Genomic DNA, 19,942 nt, shown 5'->3' on the forward strand with positions numbered 1-19,942 from the left:
AGAGTACATTTTCTATTTTGGACATAAAGAAAACATTTTTCTTTCTGGAATCCACTGCATATTCAGCTTGATTCACATGGCCTGCTACTATTTTCTCCATGCCCATAACAAAATTAATACAAATTCCTTTGAAGATAGCTACAAATTTATACCATGTCGGCTAAGCCTACTAGCCATTCACACACACACAAAATAGTTGTTCAGATTTATAGTTTGTGGGTTTTTTTTTTTTTTTTTAAATACATTTCCTGTGCTTTCGGGGGAAAATGGGTAAATTCCTTAGTTGATCACAATAATTTTTCATTTTCTACTATAACCAAAGGTTTTCCTTTGAAATCCAAGTGATTTCCATTATAATTTAATTTTAGAGTAATGTGGAGTTGCTTAAGCAGGAAGAGGCAAGATGCTTGCCACACTCTCAAGCTTTTGCAATGTTGTAGCTAGGAGCGCAGCCTTCAAAACTGTGGGTTGGTTAATGGATTTAACAGCTACATTTGACAACATTCCAGGTTGACCTAGGGCTTTCAAAATACAAACTGAACCCCAGTTCACTGTTCTTTGCAGAAGATAGCCTCTTGGACTTCTGTCACATTTTGTTCTGGCTGCAATGTCCTTTAGCTTGGGCTCCCAGTAAGGCAGAAAGTATCAAATTTGGCTTAAGCAAAAACTGGGTTGGGTGTTGGGAGGAAGGGAGGTAGCAGGAATAGGAGAATGTCTTAAAATTCCAAAAGACTTCCCCCACCCCCTTTCTTGCTGGTGACTTGAGATAGTAATCTATCATCAGTTCAGACACTTGGGAAATCATTTACAAGTAGTAGTGAAATGCCTGGATAATATGATAGTTTTGATCAAAGGAAAGGAACACTTTGGTTTTATGTCAACATCACCATATATGATCGAAAATGCCTACGGGCCTAAGGAATATTTTATTTTCTGTTGGAAATTGTTTGTATTTACATGAGGATGGAGTATGGAATGTTGATCTTAGGTAGGCCATCATGATATAAACCACAGATTAGGTGATTATTATAGGAGAGACCATGTAGAAAGGAGGGTTCAAACTCTCCATGAGAGACGACTTCCCAAAGATCTTAATGCATTCAAGATTGAGTCTGCCAATGGTGGGTGGACCTTTCTGTCAAGCCCCTAAAATTGTGTAGCAATAACATGAACACAGTTAATCCACTGGCCTTACCACCTCTGGGATTATGTGACTCTTGATGATTTAAAAGTTTGTGTGGAGAATTCACATGCTCTGAAATTATGCGTATGGTAGGATTTTACCAGTATATTTTATATTTCACAATTTTAAAGTTGCATAATTAAAATTGGCGTATAATTTTAAAGCATTGGACATGTCCCCTTCATCCAACTTCTCACTTGAATTGCCTGGTCTTTGGTTCACTGGTTGACTCTACCAACAGAACACTATCCACTATCTCCTGTATTTGGACCACATAATGAAGCCAAAAAAACTCAGCAATTGCCCAAGATTTTGCATTTCTCAAACAGAACTTTGTATAGACTTGGAGGGTCTTAGTGGTTACTATAGTGATGGTAAGACAAGCAGTAAGCTGTTTACCTCATTTTAACGGACACCGATTTGCTGCCTACTCAAGCAGTAATGGCTGAAGTTTGTGTAATACACAACTTTCAACAGATAGGTTTAAAATGAGATTCTTGAAGTTCTTATCTATTTAGTGTATCTCTTTTATGGTCAGAGCAATTGTGGATAGATTTATGAAAAGGATGTAAATCTGGTAATCACTTGTGTTCAACTGACAACACTCAAAGCTATTCTTGTTTATTAAGTTTATTAAGGTGCTTCTTATAATTGGGAAGATTCATAACCCTTGAATATTCAGGAACAACTATAGAATCTTATGGTCCAGAAAGAGATTATTTTAATATGCTGTATCTTTTGAAAGGAAATGTAATTGGAAATTGTTGAGCTATCAAGGAACAGGGTGAGCCCAAGAAAATATCTAGGGAATGACATAAGAAAAAACTCTAGAAAATGACATAAGAAAACACCTTTCCTTCTTCTGAAAAGATCTTTTCAGTCTTCTGTGGAAGTAGATGTTTTGGATATTGCCTTCATGTTTTAGAGGTAGGATATACTATCTACTCAAGACAACAGAACTATAACTGGAATGTGGCTGGCTTCCTTGAAATGGGTAATAAATCCAATTAATTATCTGTTGGTGAATCATGGTGGTATAACAATTGGTCAACACCAAACCCACTGCGACCCACTGCTATGCGTCATTGTAATTACTATATCTTTTTGCCACTATAATTCTGAACCTAAATTGATGCTTAGGAAAGCATTTGGAGATACAAAATACCGCACAAACTCTTAGGCAGCGAAAATAAAGCCACATAGAACAAGATGCTTCACTTGTGAATGCTCACGGTTCTGGAGTGGGAAGGAAGTTCCTGGAAAGACGGCTGGGGTCTTTCCTGGTGGTGGGGACTTCCCAACGTATAACTTTCCAATTCCCTTTAGGATTAGGCAGTGGGAAAAGAATGCGAATTTCTTAAATGTCCTTTCCGGCCATCACCAATTCCTAGGGCATTTCCCTTACTGATATTCAGAGTAATGGGTCCCCTCCCTATATAGTCCTTCCTGTTTACAGCCAATGCCAGTATGCCAGATAAACACACACTGTGTTTTATTTTGCCATTAAATCTCAGCGAATTTGGCTGAAGACAGGTGGTTGTTAAGCCACCGAAGATACAGAGTTCGAATTAATGGGAAAGCCTCTCTTCGTGATCAATGATTGAAAGCTGGTTGTGGCGCCTTTCTTTTCCTGGGGACCGAGAACACAAAATCTATGAAATTAATGTGGCAAAACCGTTTTTGTCCAGCCTCTTTTCAATCCTGTTGAACTCATTTATTTTAAGCGTTATCCATGCTACCGGTATTTCATGGGAATGCTGGCCTAGCTCCCAACGGCTGGCTTTTCTTGGAGATTTTCTTGCTTTCATTTTCTGTCTGGTCATCAGAGAGCCAAGGACAGACTGGGAAGGTGCATGAGTGGATTAAGTGAGGCATCCTGTAGGCCAGCCATGGTACACTGTGGCACGCGTACCACACCACACGTGTCATGTCCTCCAAGTCCACACTCCCCTGTTAGAGAACTGACCCCTCCATAGAAGGTTGGCCTTATTTGGCTTCTTTCAAAGCTGTTGGACTAGAGGTGGATTTCGGAGCTGCAGTGGGCCACACTTCCCTTCCTGGAATTGGAGTGGAAATCCCTAGGCCTGGAGTGAGTAACTATAAAGTGGGCTGGTGGGAGTGAAGCCTCTGTGAGCTGTGGCTCTGGTGGGATCCTAAAGGGTGTTTACCCAAGCCGAGAAGAATGTATGTGGAAAGAAAGGAAGGGGCAGGGGGTACCATGGAGAAGGGATTATATGACCCAAGTGAGGGGAGTGAAAGGGTTTGTGGTGTGTGTGTGTTAAGTGAGAGACAGAGAGACAGAAAGAGAGAGGGGGAGAGAAATTTATAATTAGTCAGTATTTATAAAACACATAGAACAGAGTCTGACACTTGAGGGCCATATGGTTAAACAAACACATATAAAGATTCTTATTTATATTTATTAAGCTTATACAAGATTTCTACTTTAAGTATATGTAAATATTCATGAGGGGGAAAGAAAAATAAATGCATTTCATATGTTTAAACCAAAAGTATGCTCTATAAATTATTTGAAACATATTTTTCCAAAGTTTGAATGTTCTCTCACACGGACCAATAATAGCTTAGGAAGACAATTTTTATTTTATTATTCTTTTTAATCTTGTATCTGAAAGGCTAAAACTTTCTGGTTTGGGGTAGGTGACTCTTTCTGGAGGGGGTGTTTGGTGACTTTTTGCATTACTCCCCAAATGCCTTCTGCTTTGGGCCTCTCCTTGGTGCTTTGATCAGCTTGGAAAGCCTTGTGAGTTCTGTGGGTTGGACAACAATGTAAACGCCAAATAACAAAACCCATACACTGACTCCAAGTCTATTATATGCTAATGAAGTAACTTGGCCTTTGACTTCATCAATGGGAAACAGCCCCCCTCTTGGCCAGCCAGCTCTGATTGAAATATCCTGCTAGTAATGTTCACATATTGCCAGGACATCCAAGTAACATTCTCTGTGAATCCTTTCAATAAAAAGGGACCAGCCAGTCCCAGGGGCTGCGGGGCAAGTATTACTTTAATAAAAGGAAAGAGCCAGCGTTTCTTTGAGGCCATTGTTTGCAGGCTGAATGTTTTAATGTGATTGATCTAAGTCTACAAGAAAAGTCGCCCAGACAAAGCTAGAGGCTTCTTAGTTTCTACTCTGTTCAAAACCCACATCAAAAGGCATCCCCTGCCTTCTCAAATGTAAGGTAATCAGAATGGTTCTAACTTATTTTACTTTACAATACTTTGCCTATCCTCCCCTATAAATGTGCCAGGATCTAGGTCCACAGCCAAAGTTCCTTGGGCTTCTTGGTGGAATTAGCAGGCAGCAGAGCAGCCCAGGGAATTACGGATTGAACAAAGCCTGGAAAGACCAGGCCCCCAGGGCAGGACAGAGGTGGGAGGAGCGGGAGGCGGTAGGAAAGAGAATTTGCAGGTAATGGCAAATGCTGACACGTGTATTAATTTGCTCTTCCAAAAAACAAACAAACAAACAAAAACCCTCTTTGTATCAGTTAAGACAGGCTGCGATTACTTCTTCCCACCCCAAATGTGAAAAGGTCTCTTCTCTCTTTAAGGAATGCTCTCTTGGACTTACTGTCTGTGAAGAACTCATACTCACCAGTTCTCAGGTTCAAAGACAAGTCCTCCCGAGCCCCTTCCCCTCTGACCCCACTGGGCAGAATGAACCATTCGCACTTGTGTTGCCTCGTAGCATTTGCTTTTGTTAAACGCCCAAGCCAGTGAGTATATTTTATAACTTTGTCCATCAGTGACTTGGTTGTAAATAAAAACATTCTCATAGTACCTTTCATACAGGAGGTTTAGTTCATGACTGACATGTCTGGGCACCTCTTGCCTCTTCTAGGTAGGTTTATCTTTGTATTCCCCGCATGTCACCCAGTGCTCTACACCGGGTAGTTGCTCACTGAAACTCGGGGTCCAGGAGGGAGGCGGGAAAGCAGGACACTGCATTACCATCAGGTGGCTCCTGATTTCTTGGAGGCTGAATGACAGTGTCATTATTTCCACATAAAGTTTTAGATGTTTTCTGACATAAGCAATTTCCCCTCAGTCCACTGGTCTGAGTTCCAGGGCACTGAGATCTGATTGGAATTCTCATGAAGTCAGGAATTATTCCAAAGGCCTCGTTCCTATGCTCATTGGTATGCTCACCAGAAATGCATCCTGATTTCCCTGCCCCGACAACCATCACCCCAGGCTAGTTCGCACCAGAAACATAGTCTTCTCTGGAGCCATCTTTTATAGACAAAAGCTCACACCTTTCACATGTCCGGTGAGGCTCCCTGGGTTCTGGCCCCAGACTTCATCTGCAGCCTTATCTCCCTCCCCAACCCTCTGTCCACCCTAATTCTGATCTCATCAGACTATCCTCAGGATCCGCCATGGAAGATTCCCAGCCGTCCTAATTTTTAGAGGGAAGTACCTCTCTCTGCTTCCAGTTTCTTGAAGAAGAATGAGGTCTCCCAGCTTCCCCGGGGGCCCTGGACCTACAGCTGTGTGTGCTGGGGTGGGGGTAGGGGGCTAAAGGCTCCTTGTGGGATACTGACTGATCTGGGGGAGCCATTAAGCCCATTTGGCCAACAGACTTAAAGCCACATCTGCTAACTTGCCCAACAACAGAAACTGGTATTTTGGGTCCCATCAAGTTCTTTTTTTATTTCTCAAATTGTTCAGCGTTTAGCTGAGGAAGACAGGTGCTATTTGCTGAGGTCCCTCAGAGACCGCCAACTCCATCTTCAAAGTCCAGCTCAAATGTTACTAATTCCTGAGGTAGTTCCTAGCTCCCTTGGGTAGCATTAATCATTCATTCCTTTGTAGTCCACCATCGATTTGTTTTTCTTCTACAAATCTTTTGGCAATTATTTTATTCTGTCTTGCTTTAGTGAAAGGTTCACCCACTAGATTTTAAATTTCTTCGGACAGAAAAACCCCTACCTCCATCCCTCTTAGACAACATCCTGGTTTCCAAAGTGCTTCACACATAGAAGGTAGTTTAAATACTTGTGAAATAAAACAGAATTAAAATGCACCATATCTGGGGTCTAGACCTTGGGACCAGCACAGCTGAAGGGACAGGAATAAATTGGTGATTATAAAGGGACTGAGTGCCTTATCTCAATTCTATTGATGTGTCCTGCTGACAGTAGAAATGATAGCCATAAATGGCTTCAAAGTAGCCTCGTGCTGGCCTTTCATAGGTCTTAACTAATGGGACCCAGCAGTAGTCAGAGACCTAGAGAAGAAGGTGCCGAGTCACCCAGAGGGATGCTCACATTTCGCTTGTCCTTTTGGATTAGGTCTGGACGAGTCCAGATTCTTAGCGACTCAAAGAGCCAATTTCGGTTCAGCTGTCTTGTACTTTTAAATTGAAGGCTCATTGTTTCTCAGAATTGGACCCAGCTGGAGTGACAACGTCTTCTGGCCATGGAGGGGGAAAGACGTAAACAAAGGTTTACATTCTTCCCTTTGCTGGGACGAGCGCCCCCAGAGCTATTACTTCCTCCAGATAAAACGAAGACAGAGCTACATGACTGAAATGACAACCCGATTCTGTTCTCTCTGAGGGATGATTCAGCAGTGAAGATGCTGTGGGCTAAGAGTGACCTTCATTCACCACCAAGGTTATTAAAATAACCGACTGCCCTATCCTACATGAGACAAAGGAAGTATTCTGATTATTTGGGATCTAGTAATGGCATTGAGTCCAATTTCTGACCAGCAGTTGGGAGAAATGACAAATTTTTATTTGATTACTTGGGCATCTTTTCTAAAAGACAATGTGTCACGTCTAATCATATCTTTACTGTGATTAAATGCTCAGTGAGAAATACGAATGACAAGGTCACGAGGAACCTTCTTTCCCCTGGTTTCAGGTTTCTGTGTGGACGGAGGTCTATTAAGGTAACACACCTTGCCCCTTGTCCTTCCATTACTCCTCTCCACATAGAAAATTGAGTAAATTGATTGGTGGTGACTGTGTGTCCATGTTTCTCTGGTGGATAGAATAAATCTACTGAAAGTCTCCCATTAAAGAAAATTTGGTTTCTTTCTTCCTTTACCTCCACGGACCAGTGCCAGTCACTGCTGTTAGCAAAGGTGTCTTTTATAGACACAAATTTCTTCTCTGAGTGGCTGTCTGGAGGCCGAAGTAAGTAGGCAAACCCTTTGGCTTTCACACTAAGTCATTATTTCCAACAACTTCACCATTAATAAAATCGATATTTTGATCTCCATCTGCCTGACTCTGGGGTCCAACTCTCAGTCAGTTTCAGTCTTGTCCCATCAAGGGTGAAGTATAATTTATTGGGCTTTCCTGAGCTCCAACACCATGAACTACAATACCCTCCTTTCTCTTCCTGGCCTTCACTTTGTAGCACAGCATCCAACAAACTCAAGCCTCTGGTTCAGACCTGTGAATGTGAAATTATCTTTCAAGTGCAAATATGGCCTTCTCTGAAAGACAATTTTTTAAAATGTTTTTATAGCTCCTCAAAAGGAAACAACAGTTACAAAATGCTAAAATCAAACAAACGAACAAACAAAAAAACCCCCAAACAACCCTAGTTGTAAATGGAGCCCAAACAAGGTCATTTATGAATTTCTGGGTCACTGTGAGTGATCTCATGTAGTAGAGTCTGCTCAGCCAAATGGCTGAAGGCAGTTTCTTTTTCTCTTAGGGGAAGGAGTGGTTGCTGAACACCTACCGGCTTTGGCCAGCAGCCAGGTGGGTTGCACTGGCTTACTCAGTCTACTCAACAACCCTCTGTTGGAGCTATTATTATCACATTTTATAGTTAAATAAACTGAGGCCCACAGCATAAACTGCCTATCTGAACTGGGTTTCAAACCGAGGCCTGTTAGGAAATGCAGAGTCTGGACACTGTACTCTTCTGGGTTGTTGTTCACAGGGGTGACCATATGATTTAGCTCTCAAAGGCCAGGACACGTTTGCAAGGGAAGGGGCCATCCATCACGAATAGTTTTTCCGGGGTGACAGGTCTAAGCCAGAACTATCTTGTCCGGGACAAACCAGTTCATAGGATCACTCTACGTCTCTCATGTCTTAGCATCTCAGACTAGTTTCTGGAAGATTCTAAACATGGATGCCACCCTCCGATATTCAGAAAGGGGCCCGAGTCGGCTCGCTGTTCCTTTACTACATCGCATCCAGGCTTAATAAGGCCACGCCTCACTGCCGCCCCTCTCTGATTCCCTGGGATCAGGTTTCCAGCTCCTTCTAAACCATAGCTGTTCCTAGTCACAGATACTCCTTCCTGTTAGATTCTCAGAGGGAAGAAGCTCCAGGGAAGGATTAGATCATTAAGTAAAGGAAAATAGCACCTACAATCCAGCAGCACCTGCATAAATCCTGGAGGGGGAAAAATATCGATTTAAAGTTTTTCTCATTCTAGCATATCCTTGATGGTGCTGAAAACAAATCCCTTCTACTTTTCTCGTAAATAAATGCCTCATTACATTCTATTACTTAAGCACATTGGAGTGCCAGGATGAGGAATCGGCAGACAGTCATGGCCCAGGGGCATCCAATAGTGTTTTGGGTCCTTAATCACTCTCTCCTTATCCTATTCTGTCGTGTCTGTGTGAAAACAGCCGCTTGGCCTGTTACTACTCTGCCACAACTGTCTGATCGCAATAATAAGTGCTAATACAATCATCCTAGAAAGGGCGTGACCCTAATGTTTTGGATAAGAAAGTGGCCCCCTAAGGACTGTTCTTAAAACCCTAATGCTAATGTACAAAGAACTAGTTTGTGCATTGAAAATTACTACCTGGAAAGCTCCAATATACACTGCTCAATAGAAAGAGTCATTGAATAATTTAAAACAATATGTAATTGATATCAACATATAATATTCCATTTTTGTTTCTTACAGCGGTAACATTCTGGAATAAATCTATTTACTTTGAAAAAAAAATGCCTGTTTCAAGTCCTTAGCTTTTCTGGTCCGTATCTGCTTTTCTAGTCCGTATCTACTCTAGCACATGGCTTTTGAGAGTAGCGTGTTCAGAATCACCCAAAGCTTCCAAGGAGGTCTAAAATGTGACTTGAGGATGTGCATTTCCAACAAGCTCCCAAGTTCCTGTAGCTGCGGGTCCACAGACTGCACGTTGAGAACCACTGCCCAGCATGAAGCTCTGAGTAGAGGAGACTCCCATCTCCGAAAAGAAGTGAAATCTAAGATGTGTCTCTTGGGGTAACTTAAGATGAGAGCTCATGGAGTAGGTCCCAAACACGCATGTTATGTTTTCAATAGTTTATTTTAAAGTCCAAACTAGGGTCAGCAAACTTTGCCTGAAAAAGGCCAGATAGTATTTTCAGCTTTGCAGGCCAGACAGCCTCTGTTTAAGTCATCAGCTCTGCCACTGTAGCATGAAGGCAGCCAGAGGCGGTACATGAATGAGCATGGACGTGGCCATGTTCCAATAAAGCTTTATTTACAAAGACAGACAGCATGCTGGATTTGCAAAGCCCATGGGTTCTAGTCCGCCAACCCTTAGGTCTAACTAATGTGATAAAAATGATTCCTATGAGGCAACATCTGTTCGTCTGCCAAGACTGAGTATATCCATGATCGATGAAAAACTATTTTGATGAAAAACGATTATATTCATATTTTGTTTTCCATTTGTTTCTCTTTCTCCTTATTTCCAAAAGGGCCCACTGAGCTGTCTTTCCTCGGGGAAAGGTGGCATTGCTGAACTGAGGATGAACTCACCACATGGCTTTTGTTAAGAACCCAAGCTCACTAATGTCCTGAAGAGAAAGAGGAGAAGGCAAGTGTCTTTGATGGGGACAAGTGGGAGCTGATGGGGCAGGAAGAAGGGATTCCCAATCTCCCCCAATGGTCAGTTCCTAGGTCTCTTCTGACTTGAGCCAGTTGGTCATTCCTTCCTCTTGGAAATATGTTCTTTACTCTTACTTTCCAGACAGCCCCCTCTCCTTACTCTGCTAGCATCTCCTTGTTCATCTTTGTGGGTCGCTTGTCATCTCCCTGACCTCTGGCAAGACAGACTGTCTTAGGAACCAGTTCTTGGTCCTCGGCTGTCCTCTCTCCTCTCCTCACACACTCCCTGGATGATCTCATCCACCCACCCACACGGTTTCATATCCTGGCTCCACACGGACAACTTCCATATTTCCATCTCCAGACAGAATATCACCACTGAACTTCAGTCTTCCACAACCGTGCTCCTGTGGTCATCACCACATGGACTGTGAGATGCCTTCTATCAGACATGCCCAAACGTGAGCTTCTGATATCTCATGCCGGCCGTTGTCATCCCCACGGTATTCACCACCCGAATAAATGGCCACACATTCTTCTTGCTGGGCAGTTCCCCCACCGCCCCATAACTGGACTCATCTTTTCCCTTTCACAACTTGTAGCTAATTTAATGGTACATCTTGTCTGCTCTTTCATCTTTGAATGACAGCCTGAATGATACACTTCTCACCTCCGCAACTATTGCCACCCCTCGTCTAAGCACCTCCAGCTCCTGCCTGGGTTACTGCCATGGTCTCTTGACTGTGGTTCTACTTCCACAAGCGCTCCCTGTGTAGCTACTCAACTCAGTAGGTAAGGCGATGCTGATGAAACATACAAGACCACGTATCCCTTTGCTCACAACTCTACAAGTTACTATTCCGTACAGGGTGAACACGGAAGTCAAAGTTGTTACCCTCCTCCCTGGATCTGCCCTTGTTCCTTCCCCGAGTCCTTTCCTGCGCCTTTTCCTCCCTGTTCCATGCACATGGCCACCCAGGCCTCCTGATGTTCTCTAACCATGTTACCCACGTTCCCGCCTTCGGGCCTTTTCTTTGCTGCGCTGGCAATGGTCTCCCCCAAGAGGTCCCATAACTCGCTCCCTCCCTTGCTAAGGTCTTCATTCCAGGGAGGCCTCCTCCACCACTCCGTAAGATCGCAGCTCCCTCCCTGCACTCCCTTTGTTGGCTTCTCTGCCTTACTTCTTTCCCTAACACTTACCACTATGCAATATATTACACGTTTTACTTATTTATTTCCTGTTTTCCCTCCACCCAAATGCAAGCTCCAGGAGGGGACAATGAGCATGGACATGTGACCTGAGGGGGGCTGCCATGAAATGCACTCTGGGGCTTTTCTCAGCACTGGGGCTCCAGAGGCTTCTATCTGCCTGGCCTGGAAGGGACCACGGAGGTCTGGGTGGTTGCGGTAGCAACGGCGACCGTGGCTGAGGGAAAGTAAGAGGCCCCTTCCCGATTTCCCAGGTAGGCTATACGCCCGAGAGAGAGCAGACAGGAGGAAGAGAGGGATAAGCAGGAAAGGAGTGGGGGAAAAGGAGAGAAGTGGGAGGGGTGTGCGGGGGCGGGGCAAGGAGAGAGAGACCTAATAAAGACTGAGAGCGACTTCACTAAAACCAGATGGAAAGAGAGCTGGGGACTGGACTTATTTGAATTAAGGAAAATTTTTATTATGTGACATTTCCTACCTACCCACGTTTATGAAGCATAATTCATACTCACTACAACCGTTCTTATTACTTGAATAACAGAAAGAAATAAGTGGACAGAACAAATCTTGCTTGGTGCCCGCCATGAAAACCGAATCTAGAGACGGAAATACAAGGGTGAGAACTCTCTCCCTCTCCCCCAACTCCTGATGAGGCACGCTGTGCTTCATCGTCTTTTTCAGAATCTCCCCCGCGATTTCCTAATATGCATCTGAGTCATCCTCACTTCCTCGGTTCTCCCTCTTGGGTGGAAGCAATGCGGCTAATGAGGAGAGGTTCAGCGCAGATTTGTCTGATGACCAGAAAAGCTGACTCTTGGATCCTCGCTGCCCTGGTTGCCCAAAGGTGCACCTGTTTTGTTTTGTTTTCTCATCCTCCCTCAGTCCAGCAGGAATTGCCCACAGAACCCTGTATGGATGCCAAGACGCCAAGGCTCATTAGCCAACCAGGGCTGTTGGTTCCTCTGCCTGAGACTCAGGACCTCAGTGTTTCCCCGCAGCGCTGTGGCATGTGGAACTCTATGCAGCTTTTGAAATCTGGCGTCCTCACAGAACAGGGACAGCCTGTTCACTGAGGGGAAGAGCTGCTTGTTTGTTTCAGCTCTGGATGCCAGAAAAGAAAAGGAAAAAAAAAAAAAAAAAAAAAAGAAATCAACTGTTTGCCTATTTGGCTGGTATTCGGGCAGAAAATCTCTATTTTCCTCTCCCCCCGCCCCCCCCTTAGGGGTTAATCTCTTTTGCAGAGGGTCTGAGATGAAAAGATGTGTATTCTCTTACAACCTCTGGCCATTTTATTCCTGACACCTTGGGAGCCCTATTTCTGGTCACTTTTCAAGCCTATCTGAAATTGACTTCACTTTCACAGCCATCAGTTTCAATGATTTTGAAAGGATCCAACTGATATTCGAAGGGAGGGGCAGATTATTTTAAATTCTGGGAAGAGGCTGTAGGGGTCCCATGATAAATTCCCTGGCCTTACAAGCAAATTAAAATCTCATCTCTCTCTCTCTCTTTTTTTTTTAAGACTCCTAGAGAATGAGAAACCTTATCCTCTCTAAATACATCCCACTGTAAAATCATTGATTATGGCAGAAAAGTACTCAGTCAGCACAAGTTCTGGCATTTACTTCACGTTTGCCTAACTTTCTAAAGTTAGCGACGCATTTCCAGTGAATGGTGGATCCTAATCTAGGCTGAAAAGCAGCCACGGGCAATTCCCACTTTAAATAAGTGGGGGGAAATCAATACTTATTTCTTTTTCTGTGTCAACGGAAATGAAGCAGCCACCACGGCGTTGGCTGCTACAAAAAATACATATCCTTGGACTCTCTAAGTTCATATGATGGCCACGATTTAACAAGAATCACAAGTCAACAAGGAACACAGTCAGACTTCCAGAATACAAGCATTCATGCTCACGACAGTCTGAGGTGTTCACGACGGTCTTTGCCGGTACATGTCCCTATCCATTTCTCTTCCCTGAGTCTGTCTGTGTTACTGCTTTATTAGGAGTCCTTCCTTGTAGCTTTCCACATCCAAGCTCCTCTATTACATCTTTATGTCAGGTTGGAAATCAGAGCTAAAAAAGAAGGCCAGAAAAACATGGACTGATGTTTACAATAAAGATTTATTCTGCACCGACCTGCCCATACCAGGTACTGTGCTAGGGTTGCTGGGTAACAAAGATGAAGAGGACTCAGGCTCTGCTCACGAGGAGCTCGCAATCTGCAGGTGATGGAGGGCGGGGCAGGCAGGCACAGAAGCCCTGGGTCGGAAGAGATACGGCCTCTTATTCAGATGCTCGCACAGTGTGGAGATGGGGATTAGGGGATGAGTAATGGAGCCTACAAGAATCACAGTGTGTGTGTGTGTGTGTGTGTGTGTGTGTGTGTGTGTGTCTTATGATAAGATTTCACCAAAGAGAAGATGTTCAAGCTGAGGCTTGGAATGTAGGTTTCTGTCAATAAGTAGAGTTGGAAGAGGGTAGAATTTCAGCAAATGTCAAAACAGGTGGAAAACATCCGATATGTGTCATTATGTCATTTATGGGAAACTGCAAGGAATTTGGGATGGGTGCAACAGAAGATCCAAAATGCATGATGGAAGGAGAAACTAGGAACACAACAGATGAAAAGAAACGGAAAGACTTTCCTTTAGCAGTGAACCCAGAAGGGGCTGAGTTAAGAAGATCAGTTAGATCTGACCAACAACAAACAGCAGATTGTGCTGACATTGAGACCAAAATGCCAAATATTTGCAAGGCAAATCTTTCTAATCTGAAAAGAGATCTCAGCCTCCTTCCCTGAACTAAAAGAAGCTAGGAGATCTTATGGAATGGTGATCGTTCCCCAGCTGGACTCACTTGTTTACAGGGACGGCCCCTGGCCCTGAACAAGTCATTCTAGTGCATAAAGGAGTGCTTTCCTAAAAGAGAAAAGGCTCCTAGCTTGACCTGGAAAATGAGTCAGATAAACAAGACAGGCAGCTACCTAGAAACAGGCTTTGCTAATGTTAATTCTACATCCCCAACATCCTTCTTTTGACTCCAATATTGTCTTGACTGACAAAGGGACGTTTTAGTACCATGACAAACATTTCAGTGACAGCCAACTTGTATCAGGCCATTTCAAAAGATGAAGAGAGGACAGATGTTTACGTGGCATTGTCTTCATCACACAACCTATTCTTTTAGAGGGAGAATTCTTTAAAGGGCAGAAAGCACTTCAAACAACACGTTCAGCTGAAAGCGACTGAAAAATGGCAGGTCACCAGAGTCCAAAGTGAAGTGATTATGAATTTGATATTCATATTTTGGATGGTCTTTTACTTGACTGGTTGAGTCTACAGGTAATAGAAAGTCCAAATGATTGGGCTGAACAGGTTAGAGCATCCACAGAAGGCAATGAAATGTCCCTGAAATACATGTAACTCACCCAGAGGAAGTTTAATAACATCTTTTTCAAGTCATGTGGTTTGAACCCAGGGCTGTCATTCTGGGGGAATATACGTTCATTATTTCTTAATTCCAGGTCTCCCTGGATGAAGTTCTGCTATGACCCTGAACCCACAGAACTCTTACTGATCTCATGGAACAGTTATGGGCTCAATGATGGAAATTTTCATGTCATGGTTACCCCAATGCATTTGAAGATGGTGCAATGATCAACAAAGATGCCGGTGATGACAATTGAACGTCCCTTTGCCTTCCCAGCCTCCTTCATATATTCTCAGGCATAGGATGACAAAGGGAAGTCCACGAGTCACATGAAGAAAGACGGTAGCCATGGGCACACGATCAGGAGCTCCTCTGTTTCTCTTCACCCCACCCTCCACGCCATCACCCCGCCTTCCTTCCTCCTCATTCTCTGTTGCTCCTGTGAATTCCTCCGCCACCTTGCCACTAACCACTGTCTTCTGCCCAAAGTTCTGCTGCTGATGAATTCCAACTGAACCAATGTTCTACCCGTGTGGGACATGGAGTTTATGTTCCAATAATTGCTGAATGAAATAATAACCCCCAAACCCTCCAGGGTAACAAGATTTTAAGGGAGTGTCTTTTTGAGTGAAATAATGCTTCCTTATGTAGGGGGAAAGGAACAAGGGTTCTGGAATCACATGAGCCTGGTTTGCACCACTCTGTGCCACTAACTGGATTTAGAACAAGGGCTTGGTTACTCTGAAATGCTGTTTCATTGACTATAAAAAAGGAAGATAATAATCCCTACCTTGAAAGATTGCTGTGAGTATTAAGACAGATAGTAATGTATGAATGCCTAGCATGGTGCCCGGAACATACCGGGGCCTCAAGAAATGCTTAACTCCCTCCTCCCTGTCTTACTACGGGGGATATTAGGATGATAAACAATAGGGAGTAACTAATCTCCGATAGGGCTAAAAGTCTAAGAAAGAGATAAACAACAGTCATAGGGAGAGAGAGCGTTAGGAATATCTAAAGGAAACGAATGGTTTTTATGGTTAATTTTCTTGGTTGGGGTTTAAGAGAAGATTCAGGTTGTCCATTAATTATACTTACCAATTGGGTCTAATTGGCAACTACCCCAAAATGAATAAAACAAGCGGGAGTCAAGAGAGAAAAACGGCAGGCATCCTGTCAAAAAATAAAATCTTTGAAATTTCTACAACCCAGTGGTTGAATACACATTTTATTATAGAAGACAGACTCACCCAATTTATAAATGTGTGCACGCAATGGAACTCTAAGTCGCACATTCAGACTTTCACAACGCATCACCAGCCCCTCTGCACTGGCTCTACCACGTCTCCTCACTCTACCTGTTGGGTCCTTCAAACCAGCGTCCCCTAAGCTGGAGGAAGCATCCCTTGTGATTCTGCTTTAGCCTAGGTGACTGCTCTGGTGGTCAAAGGGTTAAAGGAGGCACATGTGTTGAGTACTCCTAAGGATGCTTAGCCCTTCGTAAATCCTCAAGAAATGGCCCTGGCCGTTGTTATAGTGATTCTAATCACAATTATGAATTTGGCTTTGTGTTTTCCAAGACTGAGCAAAAACCAGATTGTCTCCTCTCTCCTTTTAAAGACACTTGTCTTTTTTTTTTTTTTTTTTGGAGCCATGTGTCCTGTATTCAGGTGATTGGCTTACTTTTGACCTAAAAGGAATATTTTTCCCCCCATTGGCTAATGGACTTAACTTCTTTTCCTTTTAAAGAGAAACTGAAATGAATGCTGATATATCACTCAACATGCATATTATTTACTGAAAAAATTCCATTTGTCACTCTTTTCTTTCTCTCATCGCCAAGAAAATGACTAATTAGATAGATAGAGTCGTATATATGTTATCTATCCATATCATGTATCTGCGGCTTCCTTCCTTCCTTCTATGTATGTGTGCATGTATCTATCTACAGAAAAAGTCACCAAAGCCATTTCATTATAATAGGTTTCCTTACTAATTTGGCTGCATTATCCCAAACTGGGAGGTAAATTTAATTGTAATATCCTGCCTCAGGAGGTGTTAATTGACTGAAGAAGCTAGTGCGGATTAAGATGATTCAGTATTTCATTTCAAATCTAGGCCTCAGAGGACAATCCCATGAACAGCTGTTTCTGCCCCTCTGTTTCTTCCCTAGAAATGACATTTATGGAAGCCCCCAGATCTTCAAGTTATGTCTTCTGGTCCCAGCTTCCTAGGATCAAGCCAGACTTCTAGAGCAGCCTCACTGGGGGCAGTGGCTGGGCAGAAGGTAGCTGGTCGGTGAGAGACACAGTAGGGTCTTACCCACTTTTATGGAATATTACTTGGTGATTCCTCATTGTCCACAACCTGGCTGAGCTGCCTTTTCGTGAGAATGTATCCAGTGGGCAAAACACAAAGAAGCACAAAATGTAAGGGTCGGTTCCTTGGGATCCTTAAAAGTTTATAAAATAATAAGCTAAGAGTAACTACTGTGTATTTTCCAGAAAGTTACCAATTAGCATGTTCTTGAGAACACAGATTCAACTTGGAAGCATACGCCTCCCCAGGCCGCTCTACCACTGTGCACAACAATTAGCCTGCTGGCTAGGCACTCTGAGCAAAGCTGCAAAGAGACAACAACACAAGCCCTCCTGGAAATTTAGCACAAGCATTTGGTTACGGAACCAAGCACACAACTGGCTGAGCTCTGTCTTCCCCGCAGAGTGAACAGCACCGTGGTATTTTCAGCTTGTTTCTTCTTTCCTTCCAAATACCAAATTCTAACTAACAAAAGTGAAAATGACATTTTAGTGAAGATTAACCAGATTCGTTGAAGATTTGTTGCGTGATTGAGAACGGAAATGTCCAGCCATCTGGTATCAGTTGACTGTGACGCCAACTGTCTTGTTATTTCCTTGATTACTCTTCTGGGCAGGATGGAAAAAGTGGTCTCAAGGAGGAAAAAGGGGACATAAAGGGCCAAGGATTTTGCTTCCAATGAGGCTGATGTCCTAAGGACCCTGCTTTCACTCCTTGCTGGGGTGCATGGAGAACCTTTCCTAATCTGGGTTCCCTGGTGTTGTGCTAAATTGAGTAAGAAAAGTACCTCCCAAACGAACACATTGACTATGCTGAGCAGCAGACTTGAAGTGTGGTGTTTTGAGCTGAGATCTGTGCCAGCTAATGCACGGAAGGCAAAGGGGCAGGATGTGTGACGGTTTCCAAGGGGGCTTTCCTACCTGGAAAAGGAAGGTCATGAACTACATGAAGTATATATATATACACATATACATACTCACACACACATATATATATAAATATCTGTATAAACATATATAAATAACAGTGTATATATATATAGTATATATATATGATAATAGTGTATATATATGGCTATATAGAACCCATGAAATGAGCAGCTTTGTACCTGCCCCATCTGTACATCTCTAGATATGTAATTATATCCCAGTTATCATAAATTATTCTATAGTTCATCTTTATACCTGCATGGTGAGGAGTATCTAGAAAAAGAAAACAATGAAACATTTGTATCTTTTCCTTATGATCTTGTTATTTGTCTTCCCTAAAAAACTAACCACTAGGCTGTTTAAACAAAGTCTAAACAGACCTTGTTTAGATTTGCAGCTAAAATAATGCAACCAGATAGGCTAAACAAGTTAATGAGAGTAGAACAATTTCAGTTCCACCGCAGGCCAGGCACTCCGTTTCTGGATGTCCAAAGCTTTCACCCACATGGTTGGAAACCATCGCTCACATCCCACCCCTCAAAATCTTACTGAAAATACGTCTGCCGCAGAGGCCCTTGAACATTCCACCGAGAAATACTCTTCCTCTGAACTCCTGTCCTAGTTCATGTCCTTAAAGGGCACGTAGCACTTGCTGCTCATGAAAATGCAGCTCTTTGTGTCCCGAGCGGAAACAGCCCCGTGGTGGCGGCTCCGATGCAGGCAGACTTCTTGGCTCTGCCTCTGATGACCAGTCTGATGTCAGGGCAGTCCCTTGACCTCAGTTTTCTTTTTGGTCAGTGGGGATAATCAATGGTACTCACTTCCTAGGGTTGTCGTTAGGGGTAAATCATTATGTCCTGCAAAGTGCTTAGAATAGCACTGAACACTGGTTATTGTTCACCGGTTTGTAAAACCCTAATTCTCCAAGTGCACAACTATGCCTTATTTGTCTTGCGAGTCCTGCGGTGCTCTGTATGTCACAGGCGCAGGCGCACAAGCCAATACTGGTAGAGCCACAGGAGCACCGTCGAGGGGAAATGGAACAGAGCGATCGCTATTTATTGTAAATGACAGACATCTGATGTTCCCATTTTGCTACATTTTGAAGAGCTGAAGAACTTTAAGTCCATGTTTTGGCTCCAAAGGAAGCATCTTAAAGGGATGGTGGAATAAAGAATACAGGAGAAGCCACTCTTCCTCGTGAACACCACGATCTTTAACACCAAACAGCTATGGAGTGAGCTGCCGGGTGATCCAGTTCCATCTCAGGGAGGAGGACCCTGGGAGAGGGGAGTGGAACTTTGGGGTGGCCAGGAGCATAATGAAGGGAAAATGAACAATTCCAGCTCTGCTGAACTAGACTCACAGTAGAAATATAAAAGTGGGACGTTTTCAGGAGCCCCATTATACTAGGAGGTCTGGCTATGGCTGAGGCCTGGGAATAAATTTAGGTTGTTTTGTCATTCACTAAGTCCCAACAGGGAAGATAATTTTGCTTCTGATTTCAGCTACTGTCAAATGGAAGCATCAAATCTGTTACATTGGTCTCATAATTAAAAAGCAAAAGGTCTATTTGAGAGAGAGCGAGAGATAAGAGAACGCACAAGCAGGGGGAGGGGCAGAGGAAGAGGGAGAAGCAGGCTCCCTGCGGAGCAGAGAGCCCAGGAGGGGGCTGGATGCCAGGACCCCAAGACCATGACCCGAGCTGATGGCAGATGCTTAACAAACATGAGCCACCCAGGCAACCCAGTCACATAATTTTTATACACATCTTTCATATATGACTGGACATATTATTTTGTATGATGTGTCCTTAACCAGCCTCTTCTCTTAGGTTTCCTGACTTGACTCTATGCTCTCGGATGAAGCACGGGATCGCCGGCCGGTTGAGTAAGCAAGAGAAAACTTGGGGAGCAGAGGTTGGCTCCTTACCCAGAGGTCAAGAATGATATATATACGCTTGAGGGAGGAAGGTTCTGAGCTCGTACATTGCATGGACAGGCAGGCTGCTTCTAAAGGTCGTCTTCCTCCTTCCTTCTCTCCCT

The 19,942-nt window shown here is 43.5% G+C and overlaps 1 protein-coding gene across 20 annotated transcripts in view; it reads right to left on the reverse strand.

Annotated features, from left to right (window-relative positions):
* The window catches only part of TRPM3 (transient receptor potential cation channel subfamily M member 3), a gene marked incomplete at its 3' end in the record, with an annotated part of 782,399 nt that overhangs the window by 187,981 nt on the left and 574,476 nt on the right, over nt 1–19,942 (reverse strand). For 11 of the 20 annotated variants that reach the window (XM_082696689.1, XM_082696696.1, XM_082696693.1 and 8 more), the window contains exon 7: nt 15,748–15,822. The exons of the other annotated variants lie outside the window; for them this stretch is intronic. In XM_082696689.1, coding sequence (XP_082552815.1) covers nt 15,748–15,822 — 75 coding nt within the window. The remainder of the gene's footprint in view (nt 1–15,747; nt 15,823–19,942) is intronic. 20 annotated transcript variants of the gene reach the window in all.

Source organism: Mustela nivalis, assembly GCF_964662115.1.
Source record: "Mustela nivalis genome assembly, chromosome: 13".
In the NCBI taxonomy this organism is placed as follows: domain Eukaryota; kingdom Metazoa; phylum Chordata; class Mammalia; order Carnivora; family Mustelidae; genus Mustela; species Mustela nivalis.